Genomic DNA, 24,481 nt, shown 5'->3' on the forward strand with positions numbered 1-24,481 from the left:
TGGGCCACAGGTATAGATGGTTATACCTTGTACAGGAGAGATTGTGTAGACAAAAGGGGCAGGGGTAGCTCTCTATGTCAAGGAAAGCTACACATCTCTGCAAGTTGACATTGGCATCCAGGGTGGACAACTAGAGACCCTCTTGGTTAAAATCTGTGGTGAACGTGGTACAGGGGACACAATTGTAGGAGTCTACTACAGACCGCCTAATCAGGATCAAGAGCTTAACCAGGAATTCACCAAGGAACTGGCTGAGGCTGTATGCGTCTGGTGCATGGTTGTCATGGGAGACTTCAACTACCCAAATATCTCATGGGAAGAGCACTCCACCAAATCCAAACAGTCACAAAGCTTCCTCATGTGCGTGGACAAGCTCTGTCTGACTCAAGAAGTCTATGGGCCGACGAGAGGCAAAGTGCTGCTCAACCTGGTCCTGGCAATGGGGAATGATCTAATCAGTGACCTAATGATCGAAAGGAAGCTGGGAGACAGTGACCAGGAGCTGATTACCTTTACCATCCACTGTAAAGCTGGCAAGTCAGTCAGCAAAGCAGAAGTCCTCAGCTTCAGGAAAGCTGACTTTGACAGGCTCAGGAGGCTTGTTGGTGAGGCCCTAAGGGGCCACAACCAGAAGAGGAGGGGAGTTCAGGATGAGTGGTTGCTCCTCAAGGGAGCGATTCTGAAAGCACAAGCAAAGTCTACCCCATCTCGAAGGAAAGGCAGCAAAAGGGCACAGCAGCCCCCTTGGCTCTGCAGGGAACTTGTGGACCTCCTGCATCTAAAAAGAAAGACCTATATAGGATGGAAGACTGGATCCACCCCAAAAGAGGAATATTCTGCACTGGTCCGGACCTGTAGGGAGTGAACCAGGAAAGCCAAGGCTGCGACTGAACTCCAACTGGCTACACATATCAAAGACAATAAAAAGTCCTTTTTTAGATATGTGGGGAGCCAGAGGAAAAGCAAGGGTAACATTGGACCCCTGATAAACCATATGGGACAACTGACAAATGATGCCCAGGAAAAAGCCAACCTGCTTAATGGATATTTTGTATCATTTTTTCACCAGCCCCGAGGGACGGCCCTGCTCACTATGGTATGGGACTGCCAGGGTGAGGAAGAATTGTTACCCTTCATCAATGTAGACCATGTGAGGGAACTCCTTGAGAGGCTGGATACCTTCAAGTCAGCCGGGGCAGACAGTTAACAACCCAGAGTACTTAAGGACCTGGCAGGCATCATAGCTCAGCCACTGGCATGGATCTTCGAGAACTCGTGGCGCTCAGGTGAAGTGCCTGAAAATTGGAAGAAGGCCAATGTGGTGCCTATCTTCAAGAAAGGGAGGAAAGTAGATCTGGCGAACTACAGGCCTGTCAACCTGACCTCTATCCTGGGGAAGATCTTGGAAGAAATTATCAGAGATCATTCTTGACAAACTGGCTGATGGCAATATCCTGAGGGATAGCCAGCACAGGTTTGTTGCTGGTAGGTCTTGCCTGACCAATCTCATCTCCTTCTATGACCAGGTGACATATCACCTGAACAAGGGAGAAGAGATTGATGTCATATATCTTGATTAAAAAAGTTTTCAATCTGGTATACCATGATGATCTCATGGAAAAATTGGCCAACTGTGGCCTCAGCTACATCACAGTCCGATGAATTGGCTCCGAGGTTGGACCCAGAGAGTGGTAGTTGATGGAAGTCAATCATCGTGGTGCACCGTGACCAGTGGGGTCCCCCAAGGCTCTGTTCTTGGGCCCAAAGTCTTTAACATCTTTATTAATGATGTGGACATTGGTATCAGAAGCAGACTGGCCAAGTTTGTCCATGACATCAAACTTTGGGGTAAAGTGTCCACACCTGAACACAGGATGGTGATCCAGGCCGACCTAGACAGGCTCAGAAAATGGGTGGATGAAAACCTGATGGCGTTCAACACCGAAAAATCCAAGGTACTCCACTCTGGGGAAAAAAAACCTGCAGCATGCTTATAGGCTCAGCAGTGCTATGCTAGCTAGCACCACAGCCGAAAGGGACTTGGGGATCATGATTGACCACAAAATGAATATGAGCCACCAATGCGATGTCACAGCTGGTAAAGCGAGCAAAACTCTGGCTTGCATCCTTAGATGCTTCTCTAGCAAATCCCAGGCTGTCATCCTCCTGCTGTACACGGCCTTGGTGAGACCACAGCTGGAGTACTGCATCCAATTCTGGGCTCCACAATTTTAAAAGGATGTGAAGAAGTTTGAGAGAGTCCAGAAGAGAGCCACATGCATGATCTGAGGGCAGGAGAACAGGCCTTATGATGTAAGGCTGAGAGCCATGGGACTCTTCAGCCTGGAAAAGCACAGGTTCAGGCGGGACCTAGTGGCTGCCTATAAGTATATAAGTGGTGTACATCAGGATCTGGAGGAACACCTGTTCACTAGAGTGCCCCAAGGAATGACAAGGTCAAACAGTCACAGACTCCTCCAAGACCATTTCAGGCTGGACATAAGGAAGAACTTCTTTACTGTCTGAGCCCCCAAGGCCTGGAACAGACTGCCGCCAGAGGTGGTACAAGCACCTACTCTGGACTCCTTTAAGAGACATTTGGATGTTTATCTTGCAGGGATCCTATGACCCCAGCTGACTTCCTGCCCCTGGGGCAGGGGGCTGGACTCAGTGATCTTCCAAGGTCCCTTCCAGCCCCAATGCCTATAAAATTTATGAAATCTTATATAGTTTGTGTGTATATCATCTCTGTGCCCTAGTCTACTCTGATTCTGGGATGTGCCAGTAATAGTTTTGAATGTTAAGTATTCTTGGAATTAGATAATTAAAATGTGTGGTCTTTTTGGTAGAGTTTTTATTTTCCTCTGTGATGTATATTAAATTGTATGTGATAAATTTAACTTGATATTGCCATTTCATTTCCATTGTTACAAGCAAATACCAGAGTTCCACTAATTAGTAACAGGAATGTGCAAATAGATTGTTGTCAGGAACTAAAACAGATACCAGCCAATCAACCAAGGACAATAAAAGCAGCTTAATAATAATGACATTAAAATGATTACATTTTATAGCAGAAAATTTTTTTAGCTACTAAATGGAAAGACAGTGAGCAGGCTCCCAAACACAGAAGAAGATCTGGACATTGAACTAGGGCATTTCAGTAAAGTGAAGGAGAGAAGACACTTAAGTGATTATAAACTGGAAAGGCCTCAGATCTGCACAGCTTACCAATGGAAGTCCTGAAGGTAGCTTTATAGAATACAATGAATACTTTCACAGAAGTTCTTACAAAAATATGCAAAGAAATAAAAATGCCAAATGAATAGAAAATGTCATGTAGCAAAGTTGCCAAAAAAGGTTATTCACAATGAGTGCAAAAACTGAAGGAGCATTCAGATACTCTGCTTCCCATGTAAATTACTGCCATTACCTTATGCAAGAGGTATGGAGTTCTTTGGGTAATATTTTTTATTGACTCAACTGTGTAGCTGGTATCAAGTTAGACAGGCTTTAAAATGCAAGATATACTTCCCTTGGCCAAAGAGCAAGCAAACAGGGAAGAGCAACCAGGGCAGTTGTTTGCAGGGAGCAAGACGAGGAAGGGACCAGACAGCAAGGCCAGATCTAGCTCTGGGAAACTGAGTTAGTCAGGTGAGCTGCTGTGTGTGTTTCTGACTGTGTGTCTGTGTCTGTGTGGAAGCGGGTCTGGGCCTGTGCTCTGAGGCCTCATTGTTCGCTAAATTGCTGGCTGATTGCTAGTGATTGGTGCTGGGTAGGAGCTTCAGGTTCTACGGAGCTGGCCTAGCCAGTTGCAGGCAGTTCAGCCCAGAAGAGGAGTCTAAAAGCAGGCTCTCCAAGTGGCCAGGGAGTGAGGGAACAGGGAAGAGCAAACAGGGCAGTTTGCTAGCACTTTACAGGTCATTTTGCCACCCCCCTCTTTAAAGTGGGGCCTTAAGCTTTCTCAGAGGAAAGAGGTTTGCAAGGAAGGACCTAGATATGGTGAGGACACTTCACTTAATCACTTTGGCCCAGGTCCCAGACTATGCAGGGTGCCTAGCTTGGCTTCCAGTTGGTGGGAGCAGGGATAGTGATAGCCCCATTTGTGGGGGGTGTGCTCTAGTCTGGTGGATTTTCTAGAGACCTGGGTGAAGGAGCTCCAGGCAGAGATAAGCAGGCTGTGCAGCATCAGGGCTGATGAGCAGGAGATAGATGAGTTGTACAGCAAGGCTTTCCAGCAAAAGAATGAGGACAAGATAAAATGGGAAGACTTGAATGGAGCCAAGTGAAAGGTAGTTGCTTCAGGCTCCAGGCCACGTGCTGCAAGGGAAACTTCTCTGGTTCAGCTGTGCAACAGGTATGGGACCCTTGCACCACTGGTGGAAGAAGGACTGGTGAAGGAAGGACCGGAGGCACTTGCTTCAGGGGAGGACAGGAGGCAAGCTGCTGTCCAGAAGTGGAGATATAGGGTGGTGGCAGTGGGTGACTCAATCCTGGAGGGTGCCATCTGCTGGCTGGATCACTCTGCATGGAAGTTCTACTGCCTTCTGGGGGCCTGTATCCAGGATGTGACAGAGAGGATTACAAAACTCATCCAGTCCTCTGACCACTACCCCATGCTGCTCATACATTTGGTCATGAATGACATGACCAGGAACAACCCTGGGCAAGTCACAAGTAAGTACAGAGTTCTGCAGGCTGGGCTCAAGGGATTGGGAGCACAGGTGGTTTTCTCTTCTATCCTCCCACTCCCAGTCAGGGGTCAGGGCCCCTGGAGGAATAGTTGTATTGAGGAGGTCAACTGGAGGCTTAGAAGATAGTGCCACAGCAAGGGCTTCAGATTTTATGATCCTGGAACACTGTTCTGGGATAGAGGCTTGTTGGGAAGAGATGGCATCCACCTCATGCCAAGTGGGGAAAAGCTGTTTTCTTCCAGGATGGCTGACTTGCTGGAGAGGGCTTTAAACTAGGTGCATCAGGGGATGGGTGTACAGACAGGAATGCAAGTTGGGGGACAGCCAAGCAGGAAGGACATAGAAAGAGCAGTCAGGCAGGTGCTGCGAGGCTGGAACAACATTGGGCCAGCGAGAAACTGGGGGTTACAATGGCAGACTTAAGTGTCTATACAGAAACTCTAGGAGTATGGGGAATAAGTAGGAGGAACTGGCAGTTGTGCTAGCCAATAGGGAATATGATTACATCAGAATAACGGAGACCTGGTGGGACACCAGGCATGACTGGGCTGAATGCATAAAGGGATGCAGGCTGCACAGAAGGGATTGCATTGGGAAGAAGGGAGGAGGTGTAGCTCTTTATGTAAAAGAACTGTTTGCCTCCTTGGAGACCCAAATTGGTTCAAGAGAAGGGCAGCTTGAGATCCTGTGGGTCAAGATATGGAGGGTGGAGGAGAAGGGAACTTGATGGTAGGCATCTACTACAGACCACCACACCAGGAGGAGGAGCTGGATCTGAAATTTTCTGGAGAACCAATGTAGGCTGCACATTCAACGGACATGGTTGTTATGGGTGACCTCAATTACCTTGACATCTGCTAGAAGGAGAGCTTGCCTAGATCTGACTAGTCACGTAGGTTTATGACCTGCATGGAAGAACTTTATTTAGTACAGGAGATGAGCGGGCGAGTGGGGAGGGAAGGCTTTGTTGGATTTGGTTCTAGCGAAAAGAGATGACCCGGTGGGAAATCTGAGGATTGAGGGTAATCTTGTAGAAAATGATCATGAGATGATAGAATTTACTATCCATCGTAGGGGAAGTGAAGTCAAGCAGTAAGGCAGAGGTGCTTGACTTCAGGAAGGCTAATTTCAATGAGCATAGGAAAATAGTGGGAGAGACCCTATGGAAAGATGGATGGGAGGCAAAGGGAGTTCAGGAAGGGTGGTTAAGCCTCAAAGAAATGATCCTCAGAGCACAAAAAAGGTCCATTCCTGTATGCATGAAAGGTGGTAAAGGGGCTGGGAAGCCCTCTTGGATTACCAGAGGAGTCAAGAACTGCTTAAAAAAGAAAAAGGAGGCTTACAGATGGTGGAAATAAGGGATACACACCAAGGAGGAATATACAAGTATAGCCTGTATTTTTAGGGAGAGAAAAAGGAAGGCAAGGGTGGAGACCAAGATCAGGTTGCCGACTGAAACCAAGGATAATAAGTCCTTAGGTATAGAGGGAGCAGGAGGAAGACCAAAGACAATGTGGGGCCCTTCCAGAATGGGACAGGATAGCTGATAACAGACAGTCAGGAGAAAGATGAACTCTTTAATGAGTACTTTGCATCAGTGTTCCTGCATGCAAATGGTGATCACCCACCAGATGGTCGTATACTGGACAGATGCAGGAGAGACGATTGCCAACCAGTGGGCAGTGTCAAACTGTTAAGGGAGCACTTAGAGTGGCTGAATGTCTTCAAGTCGGGAGGACCAGATGGACTACACCTGAGAGTGCTGAGGGAATTGGCTGGAGTCATTGTGGGACCATTGACAAAGGTATTTGAAGACTAGTGGTTCTTGGGAGAGGTCCCAGAAGACTGAAAAAGGGCCAATGTGGTGCCAATCTTTAAGAAGGGGAGGAGGGAGGATCCTTGAAACTATCGGCTCATCAGTTTGACCTCAATACCAGGTAAAATTTTGGAAAAAATTATCAAGAAGTCCATTTGTGAGAGACTGACAGAAGGCATGATGCTGAAGGATAGCCAACGTGTTTTCATTGCTGGCAGGTTATGTCTGACCAACCTCGTCTTCTTCTATGATCAAGTAATGAACCACTTAGATGTGGGAGATGCGGTTGATGTCATATACTTGGATTTTAAAAAGGCCTTTGATATGGTCTTCCATGATGCTATTATAAGAAAACTGGGGAATTGCAGACTGGCAGTGTCCATGGTCAGGTGGGTTGGGAACTGGCTAAGGGGTCAAACCCAGAGAGTGTTAATGGATGGGTCTGTATCGTCTTGGCAGGAGGTGGCCAGTGGTGTCCCATGTGGTTCAGTTCTTAGCTCTGTGCTGTTCAACATCTTTATTAACAATTTAGATGAGGGTGTGGAAAGCACTCTGGCCAAGTTTGTGGATGATACTAAGTTATGGGGAAAAGGGGTGATACTAGGGGATAGGATGTGGATCCAAGTAGACGTGGACAAGCTGGAAAGGTGGGTGGAGTAGAACTGGATGCAGCTCAATAAGGATAAATGCAGAGTGCTTCATCTGGGGAGAAGTAATGAGTGACATGAATATAGGTTAGAAGGAGATGTCCTGGCAAGCATGATGGCTAAAAGGGACCTTGGGGTTATGGTTGATCATGAGACGAACATGAGCCACCAGTGCAATGCTGTAGTCAACAGAGCTAATAGCATACTGGGATGCATTAGGCGATACGTCGCGAGCAGGGCTAAGGAAGTGATACTCCCTCTCTACTCAGCGCTGGTGAGACCCCAGGTGGAGTACTGTATCCAATTCTGGGAGCCGCATTTCAAAAAAGACATGGAAAATTTTGAAAGGGTCCAGAGAAGGACCACAAGAATGATTAAGGGCCTAGAGGACAAGCCTTATGAGGAAAGACGAAGGGATCTGGAACTGTTCAGCCAAGGGAAGAGAAGACCATGGGGGGACTTGGTGGCTGTCTATAAGTATGTAAGGAGTGAATATCAGGTGCTGGGATAAAAACTCTTCACCAGGGTGCCCCAGGGGAGGACAGGGAGTGATGGCCATAAACTGTTAGAGAATGGTTTCAGGTTGGATGTAAGGAAGAACTTATTTATGGTAAGGGTGACCAGAATCTGGGATAGACTTCCCAAGGAGGTGGTGCAGTCCCCAACCTTGGAAGTCATCAAGAAGAGACTGGACAAACACCTTGCTGAGATCATTTGATCTCAGAAGTATTCCTGCCCAAAGCAGGGGGGTTGGACTCGATCTTTTGAGGTCCCTTCCAGCCCTTAATTTCTACAATTCTGTGATTCCTCAGGTCTCAGTTGTGGATTTTCCATTGTAACTGGCAGATTTTGGTATCTTCCACGTTATGGTAATGTAGAGTGAAGTTGTACCCATGATGGTCCATAAATTATGTGAGAGGCAAGGATTTCTTAGGGTGATATCTCTTACTGTCTTATTATTGGACCCATGATTATATACTAGGAATAGAGTTAGACAAGCTTTTGAATGCAAATCATTCTCTGTCCAGTCTCAAGAATGTCTAGCATTCGAAAGCTTCCCTAACTCTTATCCCAACTATATAGTTGTTCCAATAAAAGATATCATGCTAAGACAGGGGAGAGCAATTATTTGTTCTGTAGGACCACTTAGGGAGTTTTGGTGAGCTGTTGTGGGTCCCACTGTGCACCTGGGATCAGTGGGACCAGCTGTACATGCCATGGCCCAGGCTGCCCCCCAGATCGGGCTGGGCAGGGCTAAGGGACTCTTCATAGGCTAGATAAAATCTCTTGGCGGGCCAGATCCAGCTACAACATCACTCATACAGTACCATTACATTATCTCAAACAGACTGAAGTGGTAGAGTCAAAGTTCTGACAAGAACATGCAGGGATCAGACAAGAAAAATCATGCCTAGATCAAGTAGTAACCCTAACAGTTTTTTAATTAGTGACAAAATAATGTTATGGAAGTTCCTACACCACTGTGGGATCTCTGACAGATCTGTGAACATCATTATGAAGTACTGCAAAAATATGACAACTTAAGTAACATATAATCAGCAACCGGACTAAATCATTGGAGGTCAATTCATACATCAGACAGGGATGTCATATGTCACCCAGACTTCTCCTACTGGTAATGGACTGGGTAATGAGAAATACTGTTAAACACAACTAAGAGGAAATATGATAGATTTCCCTCCCACACAGAAGTTGGAGGGCAGTGCCTTTTCAGATATCATCTGCCTTTTGTCCCATCTCCTCAGAGATCTGCAAGTCACAATGAGTGATGTACATACATTTAGTTGGGTTGAAAATCAATGTAGAAAAAAACTCAAACCAGGAAAACGAACATTCAGAAAAAAATGTCAGTAACAGTTGGGAGGACTGACATAGAAGAGATTTAACACTTCACATGTCCTAGCAGCATGGCAAGCAAAGAGACAGAAGAAACAAAGACACTGAAGACAGAATAGCAAAAAATAGATATGCCGAAGCCAACGTAGAGAAATCAAAACCCTACTCCTCCCCAAACTAAACTCCATAAATTTGCCATGAGTGTAAAGATAGTATAGTGCTGAAACTTGGAGACTTACTAAGATCCTGCTGTTAAGACTTCATTAACAGCTGCCTTTATCAAATCTTTTAATATATGGTGGTCAGAAAAATGATGCCTTATTGAGGAGGAGAAAACAGTCACTAGGGCTAGAAACAACAAAATGAAAATGGAAGTGGTTGCATCAGATATGGAAAAAAGATTCAAGCAGCATTAAAAGGTAGGCTTTAGATTGGAATCCTCAATGTAAAAGTCAACAGGGCGTATCTGATATAACATGGAGATGTATAAGGGAGAATCAAGAACCATCAAAATGAAATGTGAAGAAGTGACAATTACTGCTTGAAACCATGGTAATCAGTGCTAAAGGCTCTGGGCCTTCCAAATGAAAAAAAGAAGCATTAACAAATGAAGAGAGAAATTAACAGAACTGGTGAAGCAGTGATACCCCAATAGCCAGTTGTTAGAGGATGTACCTAAGATGTGCAAGATATGGGTTCAGTTCCCCCTGCCTGAGAGGCTTAAAACTTCTGGGGTAGGTTGCTGTCTCTGTGTCCTGTTGATGCTGTTCCATTTTGCATTACATATTTAAACCTCGTTGGGTGCAGGGAGGCTGCTCCAATGTGCTGTAATTATAGTGCATCGGAGCAGACTCAATTAATTGAGACTGCACTCCAGCAGGCTTCCGCATCCTGTGTAACGGCATCCCTACACTTCAAAGTGGTGGCAGGGGCACTTTATCTGAATATCATTCAAAGAGCTTTAGATAAAGTGCCCCCACTGCCATTTTGAAGTGCAGGGACACTGATACATGAGATGCTTTGAGCCCTTTAATTAGAGCTGCTCTTGAAGGCGCTCTAATTAAAGCACCTACTCCTCCCTCCCAGGGCACATATATAAATGTCCATTCTGCCCAAGAATGAATATAGTCCCTTTTATAGCAATCCTCATCTGATACCCTCTTGCCTGGCTCAGAGCAGAGATTTGAACCACAGTGTCCCATCTGCTGAGAAGACTCCATAACCCAATGGTTAGGGGACTATTTTTCTTCTCTATAGCTTAGTAAATATGTGTGTTCTGTGTATAGCAGAACAACAATCACAGGAGACCCACCACAGAACATGTCACAGCATGATGAGTAGAAATTATTTTCAGAAGGTGGGAAATATGTGGAACTAAGTGCTTTCAGGGAGAGGAAGGAATTGGACCTTGTTCTTCACATTGCAGCTGAGTGCTCTAACTATTGAGAAATTACACATCCATTGTAAATTTAGCCCTTTGTTTCCATGGCTTTCATCAAAAGTCAAAAGAAAAAATCATCCAGAAATATCAAACAGTTTAGTTCAATTAAGGTTTCACTGGAATAATCATGGAGCAGGCAATCAAGAAATCCACATCTAAGCACTTGGAGGAGAAGCTGATTAGGAACAGTAAACATGGATTCACCCAGGGCAAGTCATGCCTGATCAATCTTATTGCTTTCTATGATGAGATGACTGGCTCTGTGGATGTGCAGAGAGCAGTAGATGTGATATACCTTGACTTTAGCAAGGCTTCTGATTCGGTCTCCCACAACATTCTCCCAAGCAAGCTAAGGAAGTATGGCTTGGATGAATAGAGTGTAAGGTGAATAGAAAACTGGCTAGATCATCAGGCTATAAGGAGAGTAATCAACAACTCAATGTCTGGCTGGCAGCTGGTATCAAGTGGAGTGCCCCAGGTGTCAGTCCTGAGGCCTGTTTGTTCAATGTCTTCATCAGTGACCTGGAAGATGGCATGGAGTGCACGCTCAGCAAGTTTGCAGATGACCCCAAGCTGGGAGGAGTAGTAGATACACTGGAGGGTAGAGCTAGGATTTAGAGAGACCTCAACAAATTGGAGGATTAGACCAAAAGATATCTCATGAGGTTCAGTAAGGACAAGTGCAAAGTCCTGCACTTAGGACTGAACAGTCCCATGCACTGGTACAGACTGGGGACTGACTGGCTAAGCAACAGCTCTACAGAAAGGGATGTGGGGGTTAAAGTGGATAGTAAGCTAAATATGAGCCAACAGTGTATCCTTGTTTCAAAGAAGGCTAACAGCATACTAGGCTGTATTAGTAGGGGTGTTGCCAGTAGATTGAGGGAAGTGATTCTTCTCCTCTATTTGGCACTAGTGAGGCCACATCTGGACTACTGTGTCCAGTTTTGGGCCCCCTACTACAGAAAAGATGTGGACAAATTGGAGAGAGTCCAGCAGAGGACAAAGAAAATGGTTAGGGGGCTAAGGTACATGACTTGTGAGAAGAGGTTGTAGGAATTGGGCTTATTTAGTCTGGAGAAGAGAAGACAGATGGGGGATTTAACAGCAGCCTTCAACTACCTGAAGTGTGCTTACAAAAAGGATGGAGCTAGACTATTCTCGGTGGTATCTGATGACAGAACAAGGAGCAATGGTCTCAAGTTGCAGCAAGTGAATTTTAGGTTAGATATTAGGAAAAACTCTCACTGGAAAGGTAGTAAAGCACAGAAACAGGTTACCCAAAGAGGTTATAGAATTTCCATCCTTCTTTGGAGATTTTTAAGACCCAGCTAGACAAAGCTTTGGCTGGGATGATCTAGTTGGGAATGGTCCTGCTTTGAGCAGACAGCTTGACTAGATGACCACCTGAGGTCCCTTGCAATCCTAATTTTCTGTGATTCTGTTTTGAAACAATAATATTTTCACTGTGACTGAAAATCTATGATGAGTTTGACCTGTATTTCCAATTTTTTGCACACTATATTCTTCGGTGACTAAATGACTTATTGAAAAATATTATTCAGCAATAATTAAAACATTGCTAGACTAATGGTATTCAAAGCAGATAATACAAACTGTCAAAAACATTTACATTATTTAAATAACAGAAAGTTACTACTTATGTAGTAGTATTATACAACCGCATTGAGCATGTCTACACAAGCATTTATGCTAGCTTTAATTTACTACTAAGAAGTAGGGGAAATAGGCTGGCATCTACATGTGTAGGTGTTAAAGTGCATTAACACTACGTGTGGACTGACTTGGGACTAAAGTTAGTCCCAAGTCAATCCACGCACACACTGTTACTTCACAGTAAGGCATCTACATGTGCATTACTGTTTAGTAACTGTAACAGAGCACAGCACAGCAAAGCAGCCTGTAGCTGATTGCCATTCCTATTAGGCAGGGCTGCCTGATTGGGAACAGAGCTCAGCTGGGCCCTGAACAGCAAACCCATCAGTCTGCTGTTGCAGCTGGAAGAACACTACCTGGCTGAGCTGCTGCTTGGAACATCTTGGAGGTAAGGGAAGGAGCTATGGGGATGGCAGGAGGCTCCTGTCCTGGGTATGACAGAAAACTGCACCCTGCAGGGGAAGGATGGTTTGGTGGGGCTGACTGTGGTGGGGTAGTCCCTGGAAATGCCAGGCCAGTCCCCTCCCCAGTGAAAGGTGAGTATGGGGTGCCTTATAACCCCAGCACCCACATCTCTGGTGGATAGTAAGATCAAGCAGGGGGAGCCCAGACTCAGTGCTGAGGCAGGGCCCAGGTCAGGTGGAGGGACCTGAGGCAGTGCCCAGACTCACAGTGGAGTTCTGAGGCTGTGTGTGTCTTCAGGAGTGTGGAGCCCTGAGCCTTTGGGGAGCTATGCATAAAGCTCCTGGGGTGAAGGGATAAAAGGATTGTAGCCTAGGGAAGGCAGGAGACAGGGCTTGGAGGCCTGATGCCAGAGTGGGGCTTGGAGGCCCAGAGTGGGGCTGGAGCCCTGAATGGGAATGGAGCTTGGAGCTCAGAGTTGTTAGGGGCTTGAAGCCCAAAATTGAGATTGGGTTTGGAGCCCTGAAGAGGTGAGGTCTTGGGGCCTTGAATGAAGAACAACAGAGAGCCCAGTGAGAAGGCACTGGGACCATGAGTTCTGGTGGAGAATGACAGTCCCATGTGAGACTCTGGAGCTCAGGTCCTAGTGTGAGGCACCGGAGGAACATCTGTGAGGCATAGGACATGGTAAGGGTGGTTGGAGCTGTGTGTCCAGGGCAAGTCAATGGGCAGCCTCCCGCCTTAGTGACTTCTTATAATCAGTTATCAAGGCATGGCAGGAAAGGAAGGCAAGTAGTTAGTCCAGAAGCACGTGGGTGGGCCAACAACTGACTGGCCCCTGGATACCCACTTTTTACAGTAACTAATCAAGTATAAATTTGATACCTGCATGATGTGGGTATCAAATTTATTCACAAGTTGGTGTAATTTGCCATATTTACTGTGCAGTATGGTAATGCACGTGTAGATGCACACCCATACTGCACAGTAATTTTGGTTATTGCACAGTAAATGAGCATGTGTAGATGCACCTATTAAGTCACAAATATGTTTAGGTTCCTCAATTAGGGATTAGCTAAAAAAAACTCTAAACCTTGTAATAGTTACCTATTTTGCTTAAGGAAACATGAATAGTTACAACAGTGTGACAGAGGAAATACAGGCTAATGAGACAAAACTGGTCTGTAGTATCAGACTGTATTTGCTTATTGTATAGGGCTCTCGGTTAAATTGGACCTCCGGTGGAATACTGCTTAAAATATATTTGGCATGTCTTAGTACTTTAAAAGGTGGCTAAATACTGTACCAAATGAGCCAAAGTTTGTACTAAATAATAATAAAATAATATAGTTACAAGTTTACTTATTGTTTCAATTTTCTAGCATGAAGCTACTAAGATAATGCAGGATGCCATTAATGAATTCAGTGGAACTCCAGAGGAAATCCGCATCACTGTTGCTAACATAGATTTGGCTCTGAGTAAAGGGGAAGTGGAAGTAGCACTAAGCGCGCTGCGAAATATCACACCAAGCCAACCATATTATATTGAGGTTAAAGAAAAGATGGCTCAGATATACCTTCATATACGAAAGGATAAGAGGCTATACATTGGATGCTATTGGTAATATTTTTTTTAATGGATTCTATAAATATGTATTCGTTTTCAGATATTATACTTAGAAGAAGTGGCTTTATTTTCACAAAAATCCAAACAAAATAGAGTCAAAATAATTTTAGAGCTTTTAGGAAATAAAGCATATTTGTTAAAAATACTGGGTTGGAATCTAGGATAGTGCATTAGGAGATCTTGATTCCAGTTTCACCTTTGCCATAGATTTGTTTTGAGATCTAAACAGTTATTTACTTTAATGTTTTATTTCTCACAAGATTTAACAATTTTGTTAAGATAATAAGAATTCTAAGTAACTTGGGGGAAGAAAAGAATCAGAAACTGAATGAGAAAGTCCTTTAACCACCGGGTTATGGAATCATTTTATTTCTCTGTGGCTCAGTAAATATGTCAGTATTCTATGCACAGTAGAACGAGACCCACTACAAGAGAATATTGAGAATATTAAGGAAATATTTAAGTATAGAACAAATAATGTAAGTATCTTATGTCAAAAACAATCATGCTACATTGTTAAGGCCACATTCTGTTATCTTTATTTATGCTGAGTTCTGCCTTCCTCCACAGAAATGAAAAAGAGTATTTCTCGATTAAGGGCCAGAGCCTAATCCTCTAAGGAGCCTAAACAGGACTCAGGCAGTATATAGGCACCTAAATCACAAAAAGCAGTCTAAGTCATCCCCTCTTAGATGCCATAAAGCTGCTTAGAATCCTGCTATATAAATTTGGTGCCTCCACGTTAGCCTGAAAAAAGTCTCTGGATGCCAAACTTGGCCTAGTACACATGCTCAAAAGCAACCCAGTTCAGCCACCTGATCATTTTCCTATGCCCTTTTGTGATGAATATCAGCACTGGAGGCACCTGCACCTCATTTAATCTCCAGCTCCATGGCAGTATTTGGAATTAGTTCCCTTCTCTAGATCAGAACTGTAACTACTATTACCACAAAGAAAAAAATATGTGTATAGTTTCTGAAGCCTTTCCCTTAATGTCAATATCCTCATTGCATGATTATTGGGACATAATTCTCCCTCATTTTGGTATTTCTAGAGCTCTAAAGATCTCTTCTGAAACATACAGAGCAGGCAGAATGGTGCTATTCTTCACAACTCATTCTGTCTAAAAGGCCAAGGTCTTAGGGCTTCAAAGTTGCTACAGGCATGGTGGTACAATTCTGCATTAGTTGTCATTCTAGGAATCTTGAAAACTATTTAAAAAGGAGTTGACACTCCCTCTCTAAGGAACCTAATGACACTTTGGAGATGAATGTCAGAGCCTCGTTGAAGGAAGTTTTGCAAAGAAGGATTTCATTCCCAAGGCGCTCTTGGGTTGCTTTTTAAATCATTCTTTAAATTACAAAGTTCCTAGATGCAGAAACTGCTTGTTATGCCAATAACAATTGAACTCTGCTTATCTTCCCCCTTCTGATTCTGTGATTCAGTCCTGATTGCTTCCCCATAGTAATAAATTAGAAGAACTGTGCAGCAGAAGGGGGAAAAAATTACCTAATAATTTTCTTTCTGTTAACAACTTTTCATCTCAGTCAGAGAACCCTGGCAGGTTGGAAATGACCAGAATAGAATTTGTAACAATTGTTTTTTCTCCTCTAAAAGTAAACTTAGATCTTTAATAACTTTACAAGGAAGTATGCATCTTATTGATGTATAATTAATATTTAAATAATAATTCAAACCAATAATTATGATGAAATATGTGAACATTTTATTATTAAGAATTGACTGCTGCAGTGTTTCTGTTCCTTTGGAAGAGCACTTTTGGTATCCTGAGCTAAAAGACAGGACTTTGGTCCTGGTGCCTCCAGTAACACTGGAATTTCATAGTTGGTAGGGTCGGAAGGGACCTGTGCAGATCATCAAGTCTGACCCCCTGCCCTGCCAATTTCTACAAATTCCACAGTAGAACATATTGCCCATTAGTGATAAAAGAGAAGAGCTTGTTACAACAGTGTATCTCATAAGACAGTTTTTACTGAGCGCATCTTCAAGAGACACTACCGTACAATAGCAATGAGCTACTGCACAGTAGGTCGTTGCTACTGTGCAGTAATGTTGGTGGGCACTAACCATAACGTGCCGCTACCGCTCAGTAGAAACAAGCTATTGTGCAGTAGCTCGTTACTACTGCGTGGTAGTGACTGAAAAAACATGCAGGAATGGTACTGTGCAGTAACGCTGGTTACCATGCAGTCCATTGTTTGTGTATACTCTTTACTATACTTTAAATTATGTCTTAATTTTGAACAGTTAAACGATTAGTATATTGTAGAAAAACCAGCAAACTATTTCATATGGATAAAACTATTAAATTCTTACATATTCCTGACAGCAAATCATTCATATAACAGCCTGTCTGCAACCTTTAGCCCAGCATTTCTATAAATGAAAAACATTTTATGTAGTAATAGTAACATGTTTCCATAAAAATGAATGGCATTAAAGAATATATTGAATAATATTCTGAATATTATTTTTCTCTCTGTCAAAACCTGAATGTTGATATTGGCATCTATTTCCTCACTGATATGCAAGTATTTACACAAACTACTCAAATTAAGATTCTTTTCCCTCAGATGTATTATCTGACATTTTTCCAAATTCTAACATTTTGTTGCTTCCTGATACATTTCCAAGCTCTCTAGCGCTCTAGTTGTATAATTCTTATACAGGTAAGCAAATGCAGAGTGTTGATTACTGTTACTAATTAGCTCAGACCTGTCATATATTATTATTTTATTGCTTTACACCTTTCATCCCTAACAGTTTCTTTCTCTTATCCAACTATGTTGTCTTCCTTTTGAATAGTAAGCTCTTTTGGGCAAAACCAGTAATTTCCTGTGCTTGTACAGCACCAAGCAGAAGAGAGCCTGACTAGCTTCAAGGCACTGTCTGTCACCTTATGCATATTACTTAATTATGATAATTGCTCTGCTTTCCTGATATTCATGTATCTTCAAGTTTGGTGTCATCTATAATATTTTTCCACTTCCAGATCATTCCTTGTGATGTTAAATAAGATGGGACTTAATAGTTAACACGTTACATTCAACACCTCTCTGGGCATCAGCCCTCACTCACATTATTGATATATTGCTTTTTGATGTATTGTTTCCTTGTTTCAGCAAGTATTTCTGCTGAAGTAAAATTAGAATGACTTTTGTGAGTATGATTTTTTTATACAGAAAAAGTAGGGTTGAGGATTTCACACTGCTTTGGTCTTGTGTGGTGAAGTGGGAGGTCCCCAACCAACCACAGTGCTAGTCTCTCACTGCCTCTGGGCATGCCACCTGCCACTCTCCTGCCACACCTTGCCATTAAATAATTAGTTGGTAATTAGGCGGGAGGCTGCCCTTTCAGGGCCCTGATGTCTAAGGGCCAAAAGAATATGCTCCTACCACACCTTAACGTGTCCCATGCCTCACAGATGGCATCTCAGTTCTTAACATCTCTGGCCCCACACTGGGCCCCATAACACTCTAGCCTGGACCCCAACTAGATCCCTTCCCACCAGACGGCCTACGCCGCCTTCATTCTGGGCTGACAAGCTCCCTGCACTCTTCTCCCTCTTAGGCGTGGCCCCCCTGGGACCTTTGGCCACACAGGCTCTGGCCTCACCTCTGGCCCATGGAGCTTGTAACAGACCAAGAGTGGCGAGCACCCCACTGGTGCTCTGCCACAGCTTGGATTAGCCTCATTGAAGCCAGCAGAAGCTTTTTTCATTGACTTGATTGTAATCAAGATCAAGCTTCTTCAAAGCACAGTAAATATTGGGCATTTATAGAAGAGCTCCGGGAGCTGGGGTGGGATGCTTTAATTAGTGAGCTGCGCTAATTAAAAGCACCTGAGCATCATGCTATTTTTCAGAACAGGGACACTGATACACATGATGCAGGGAGGAGACTGCCGGACCATAGTAATTTCCATGCTCCAGCAGACTCTCTTAATCTGCGTCAGTAAATCCAGTGCGTCTGGTGCAACGTGCTGGATTTACAGCGCGTCAGAGCAGCTTTGCTGCATGTGTGTAAGTGCTCATTATGTCTGCTCTATAGATATAGACTGACACATTAAGAAGTTAAGTGATTTCACTCATTTGTGACACAGTGGGCGCATCTACACATTCATTAACGTGCCTATCGTGCATTAAATTTAGTACTTGCAAAAGAAAGTACTAAAAAAATGTGCAGCAGGCTGCCCTATTGGATTAGTGCAATCGCATGCTTTTATTGTGATGGTTAATGCTCAGTAGACTAATACTACTGCACATTAGCCTAAGAGCATGGTTTTTGCCATAATGCCGTAATGCACAGTCAGCCAATCTAGTGAGCAATAAGCATCTCGTGTAGATGTGCCCATATGAAATAAAAAATAGGTCCCCAACTGAGGCCCTAAATTGCCTCCTGTTATTTGTTATGGGTGTCTGCTCTGGTAAGGAAAAAAGATGTGATCATAAATGTTAGAAACCCTTTGTTTATTTATTACTCATTTCCTGCTCCACTGGGGAATGTATTGTGGGTGGGTAGATAGTGTTTTATTTCCTGGGGTAAGCTAGAACCCGAAATCCATTCTAGGGTTCCCTGCAACAAGATGTGCTGGGAATCATAGCTTCATAGAACAGCAGTGTCCGCTGCTGCTGAGGGGAGAAGTGACCCAAGTTTTTGCTAGCAAAAAAATGGGGTGAGAGTTCTCTCCAACAGCAGCAAAATCCACTGCTGCTCTTTAAAGCTATGATTCCCAGAGCACCTTGCGCTCCATTATACACTGCCCAGGCCAGCTTTGCTGCTGTTCCTGTGTGCTGCCTAGTGGGAGGAAAAACAGAGTACTGCCCCAGATGCGTTCTTCTCACGTTATGCCTTTGCACCTGTGATATATGGGACTGGTGCAGGAGAAGCATCCATCTTTTAGTCCAAAGAGAAAAGCCCAAGCCATTCTTTAACTGTTCCTAAAAAGCCAAATCTACTCCCAAATGCCTGCTCATGTAGATACCTGCCCAGGGTGAGGAAATTATTCTGGAGTAAACCCATCCAGCAGCAATTGGATGTTTTGATGTGCCCGTTTTGTTCTCTCACAGGGACAGCAGGACATTGCCTGGTGCCGCAAGACATTTGTTAGGTTTTCAGACAATATGGGAGCAATGTATCAAATTCAGGACAAAACTCTCAGGAAGTTTGGGGACACTGGGACACAGCCTCAACATTCAGGACTGTCCTGGAAAATTTGAGATGGATAGTTGCTTTATCCCAAGATGGCCTTGGGATCATCCAGGTCAGACTGGATGCCTCAGCTACACCAGTTGCTTGGGAGTTACTCCTCTGGAGGGCTTCTCATTTGCAGCTCAAAAGCAGCTGTTTAGTTTCACTATTAGGATAACTCTGTCCCTTGATTTTTTTACCCACAAAGTACTTACTCCCCTACTCCTTAAAGCCATATTTATACCCATAAGCAGTTTTTCCAGAGGATGGTTTTGTACCCTTGTTTTTACCTAAACCGATTCACCTCTCAAATTATTCCCATTCTCTTCTACTGAACACTCCTCACCCCTATGTATCTTTGTGGGATTGCTTTCCACATCGTGGCACTTCTGTTTAAAGCTAGAGATTAGCCCAAGAAACTGTTTCACATTTTTTAAAATGCAGCATGTAAGCCATTGTCATACTGGAGCTGGTTTTTACTTTTCTCCAGAATTCTAGCCTTTGAAGCTACAGCTTCAATTACTTCTCACTTTAAAGCCTTCTCACCTTTACGAGGAGCCTTAAAAGATGTCAGTTTCTCTGAACAGAGAATATTTTACAAACATTATTATACAGTTCCTAAAAAGATCATACTGCAGTGTGTGAGCTTCAATCCTTGTTTTTGGAGGGGTTTATTTTTTTATTCATAGTTCCTGAAACACCACCTTTGCTTTTTAATTTTGTCTGGGATAAAAGAGGTAGTGTTATCTCTTTCAATTTTATTAGGTGTTAGTAAAATGACTATCACTGAGAAAATGACAATCTTTGCATTGTCTGTTTTTTACTGTGTGTTCTGTTTTGTCATATACTGCATATACCTGATCACTGGGCAGTCCTGGTTCTCTGGTTGAAATACCCTGCTGTTTTGTGTTTCTTATGTTAAAGGTCTCAGATTAGGTTTCCTGCTCTCTTTCCAGATTTTCTCTGCTTGGAGTTTGTCTGTGACTTCAGAAAACTTACTGCCAACTATTTGTTTAATTTAAAAAACCATAAAATAGATACAAATACACAATTAATTTTGTTGCAAAAAATGAAAATGAAAAATGAAAACAAATTTTAAAAAAATGTAAAACAGTAGAAAAAACTAGCTTTTCCCCTCTATGTAACAGAATTCAATGCCTGGCAGTTTTAGTGCTGGAAATTTTTCCTTTTGTAATGACTCTTTTGTCTTTTGAGCTGAAGAATACTCTGGCCAAAAGATATCTTTCTGGTAAGCAGAACTGTGGGTGAAGTTGTGACTAAAGCAAATAAGAAATAGGCATACAATTTATTTTAAAATATTGCTATTATTTAGGGTGTTTTTAAAGCATTTAAGCAAAGTCCAAGTAATTTTTTTATAGTGGAAAAATTCATTATTTTTAAAATGAAATGATATGTTAGGGATGTATACTAAAGAAAAACAAACAAGCAAAGTGTAATATCAATACAAAACACCAACATTTGCTATGGAATTATATAGATCTTTTCTGAGGGGCATACAGATATTTTTGCCACAAATTTGAAGGGAAGCTCTATGTACCTCTAAAACTCAGGAAACAAAGTCTAGGCATTAAAACACTCCTTGTTAAATCCCTTTTAAAAATATTGCATACTGGGTGCATCTACACATGCAATTAGCCTGTTGCAATAAACTCCAGTGCAGTTTGTGCTGGATTTTATTGCTCCCAGGTGTAGCATTTACACGTGCACCGGGAACCACAGCACATTGAGCTGGGGCGCAGAAGCCCCAGCTGGCGGGGGACCTGTGGGGTTAGCCTGCCAACCTGAAGCTGCTCCACCCCAGCTCAACATGCTGAGGAGGGGCTGGCTAGGGCACAAGGGTGCTACAGTGTGGTGCTAGCCGGCAAGCATCCCTAGTCACCATAGGCAGAGGGAGAAAATATTATTTGGGCGACTGAGTACACACACAGGCACAGACACAGACACACACATACACACAGCCCAGCAGGTAAGTCTGTGGAGGGGAAAGGGTGTGGGGACAGGGAAGGTGCATGGGAGGGGAGAAGATTGAGGCCTCCACAGTGAGGGAGGGAGTGAGGCAGAGGCAGGAGCAGGAGCTGGGGTGAATGGGCCCCGGATGGGTTGTGTGACAGTCAGAGCCTGGGCAGCTCGTCCAGGGGCGGGGGCGGGAGGAGGCATGGTTCCCCACCACTGTGCGCACCACAGGGGAGGCACAGGGGACACGTGCCCCACAGATTTGTGCATGGGGCAGGGGTGGGCTGCCACTGTGGGCTGGGGCTCTGCAACCCACTTCCTCGGGATCTGTGTGATGTCACGTACCTGCTGCTGCCAGGCTGCTCTGCATCCCCTGTCTGCTCGGCGGTGGCAGGCACATGGCTTTGTGCAGCTCCCAAGGTAGCAGCAATGGGTAACAGAGCCCAGCCCCCAGCGGCAGCCTGCCTCTGCCCCACACAGAGATCTAGGGGGCACATGTCCCCTGTGCCTCCACCACAGGATAAATGTACAGTGGTATATATTCCTCTTGGTTTCTCCCATTTACCTTTATGCATCGTGTAGGGAAGAAGCAGAATTTCAGTTAGTATTATTTCTTAATGTTCAAGTATACTCACATATGCAAACTACTTAAAACGCAGTTTCAAAATAATAATAAACACAGGGGAAGTTAAAATAGAGTTAAAATACAGGTTTTTCCCACCAACATTATAGTAAAGAAATGAATCATTATTATTAAAACTAGTGTCAATCAGGATTTTTTTTCAGAGATACAAGATAAATAATATAAATCTCCTAGTTGAGCAGAACTAGTTATTTTCTCAGAGATGTTTTACTTACAGAATTAAAACCTCTAAAAAGTTAAGGTTTTTATTCTTGGCTGCATATTTCTTCAGCAGCTTTACCTATCAATAATTTTTTGCATATTTTCCCAACTCATAACAACTTGGATTCATTTGTTATGCACTGGTATTTAAGCACTGTCTGTGAGATTGTTACAGCTGTACAAACATTTTGACACTTCATGCCAGCACTCAAGACATGCCAACATAACTGGTGCTGGTTATAGGAAGTTTGAATGTTCCTTAATTTCAACAGTCTTACTTATTAAAAAATGTGTACCTGCTCCCCCAAAACATAATAATTTAGCCTTGTTGGGCATACACTTGATAATATTTGTGTACACATTCCAACCCTGATAGATTTGTCCAAAATACTTAGTAAAGCTGTACAATTTTGCTATTCTATTTATTTGTAAAATTGAAAGTACCAGAACTTTCCTATACCTGTTTTGGAATCTCAAACAATGTCTGGACCAAAGAGCTGCTATCCTGGACTTCCAGTCTTCAGGTCTACCACATTTTAGCTGTAGGTAGCTGTAAAGTAAATACAGTAGATCCCAACGGTATGATTAAAAAATCTATGTTTCTTCTCTGATTTAAAAAAATTAGTGATCTGCAAACAAAAAGCCTTCTTTCATACCTTGAGGTCTTCCTATTGGTGCTGCTGAGCAACCAGTGGTGATCTCACATCATATCTCCTGTTTTAAGGTCTAGATAAACCTTGATTGATGAACAGGTGTGGGGGGCAGGCTGTAGAAGCTGTTACAGGGATCTGACTTACCTCCAGGAAGTAAAATCAAACACCCATGCCTGAATTCAGGCCTTACTGTGGGCATGCTTTGGATATTACCTAAGGGACACAATTCTGGACCCATCTCAGCATGGTCTAGACTGAGGACTGAAGTTAGTGGGGAGCCATCAAATTGTTGGAATATTAACTCCTGCACTACTAATGATTACTTCTTATTCAAAATCTGCAACTTCTGTGCCTAATCTTCATAGCCAGGAATTCTGATCGTTGGGTGCATCTACACATGCAATCAATGCAAAGCAATAAACTCTGGTTCTTTTTGCTCTGGAGTGTATTGCTCCCAGGCATGCTGTTTAAATGTGTAACCAGAACCGCAGCACAATGAGCCGGGTCAGAGCAGCTGCAACGGGGCCCTGGGGGTCAGACTGTCAACCCAGGGCTGCTCTGACCTGGCTCAATGTGCTGTGGAAGGGCTAGCTGGGGCATGATAGTGCTCCAATGTGGGGCTAGCCAGCAGGCAGCCGGGGCAGCATCTACATGTGTGCTGCTGTGGAGTCAAAAACTCCACAGCAGGATAGTACTTGTATTTACAAGTACTATCCTGTTGCACAATTAATTACTCCAGCCTAATAGGGGCACTCATGTAGATGTGCAACATTTACTGCAGAGCTAATTAGTCTATTCCACAATAAATGTCTCATGTAGACATGTCAACTGATATCTTCATTCTTCTACCCCTGACCTCTGTATTTGTTTGTAACACTAATGTATTGTATTTCAGCTTCTTTCAGATTGTACAACCTTCTGGGATGGCTATTACCAAAATCAAAAAAGCTATTGTGATATATACCAGCTGAGGTTCTTTTTATATGACATAATTGATGTTGTTTTCCCAAAGGTCTATCAAGTTATGAAAATACATTCCATGCAGTGGGTTGCAACATTTGTTTCTTGTTAATCCCTGATTCTAAATTCTCTTCTTAATTCTGTTTTTATAGTGAACTTTGTGAACATTTGCCAAGTCCTCATACTAGCCTTCTCTTGGGAGATGCCTACATGAATATTCAAGAGGTTAGCATGAATTTGTCCAATAAATCTGTAGCAAATTCAGACAAAGATACATTTAACTAGAAAGCTGGATTTCTTATTAACCATAATAATACTGAGCACTCCTATAGCATAACAAATATAACTGAGTCACTGGCAAAATATTTCTTTAACAGTTCATGTTAAATATGAAAATAACTCCAACTTCTTTTTTCTTAGCCAGAGAAAGCTGTGGAAGTATATGAAGCAGCTCAAAGGAAGAATCCTTTGGATGCAGCACTGGCCAGAAAAATTGGACAAGCGTATGTGAAAACACATCAATATAATAAGGTCTTGAACATTCTCTTGAGTATTTTAAGTCGTAAGAACAAAGAAAGAAAACTAATAAATTAATAAATGATAAATCACAAATGAATATGGTAATTTGACCTAGTGTAATTTGGCATTTGGAATAATCTGTTGAATCTTTTTAATTGCT

General features: G+C 43.2%; 1 protein-coding gene across 3 annotated transcripts in view; it reads left to right on the forward strand.

Annotated features, from left to right (window-relative positions):
* TTC21A (tetratricopeptide repeat domain 21A) overlaps positions 1–24,481 on the forward strand; it is a 73,301-nt gene that overhangs the window by 28,704 nt on the left and 20,116 nt on the right. For all 3 annotated transcript variants that reach the window (XM_014608965.3, XM_019499264.2, XM_019499271.2), the window contains exons 15-17: positions 13,917–14,155; positions 23,955–24,027; positions 24,223–24,333. In XM_014608965.3, coding sequence (XP_014464451.2) covers positions 13,917–14,155; positions 23,955–24,027; positions 24,223–24,333 — 423 coding nt within the window. The remainder of the gene's footprint in view (positions 1–13,916; positions 14,156–23,954; positions 24,028–24,222; positions 24,334–24,481) is intronic.

Source organism: Alligator mississippiensis, chromosome 5 (genome assembly GCF_030867095.1).
Source record: "Alligator mississippiensis isolate rAllMis1 chromosome 5, rAllMis1, whole genome shotgun sequence".
Classification (NCBI taxonomy): Eukaryota; Metazoa; Chordata; order Crocodylia; family Alligatoridae; genus Alligator; species Alligator mississippiensis.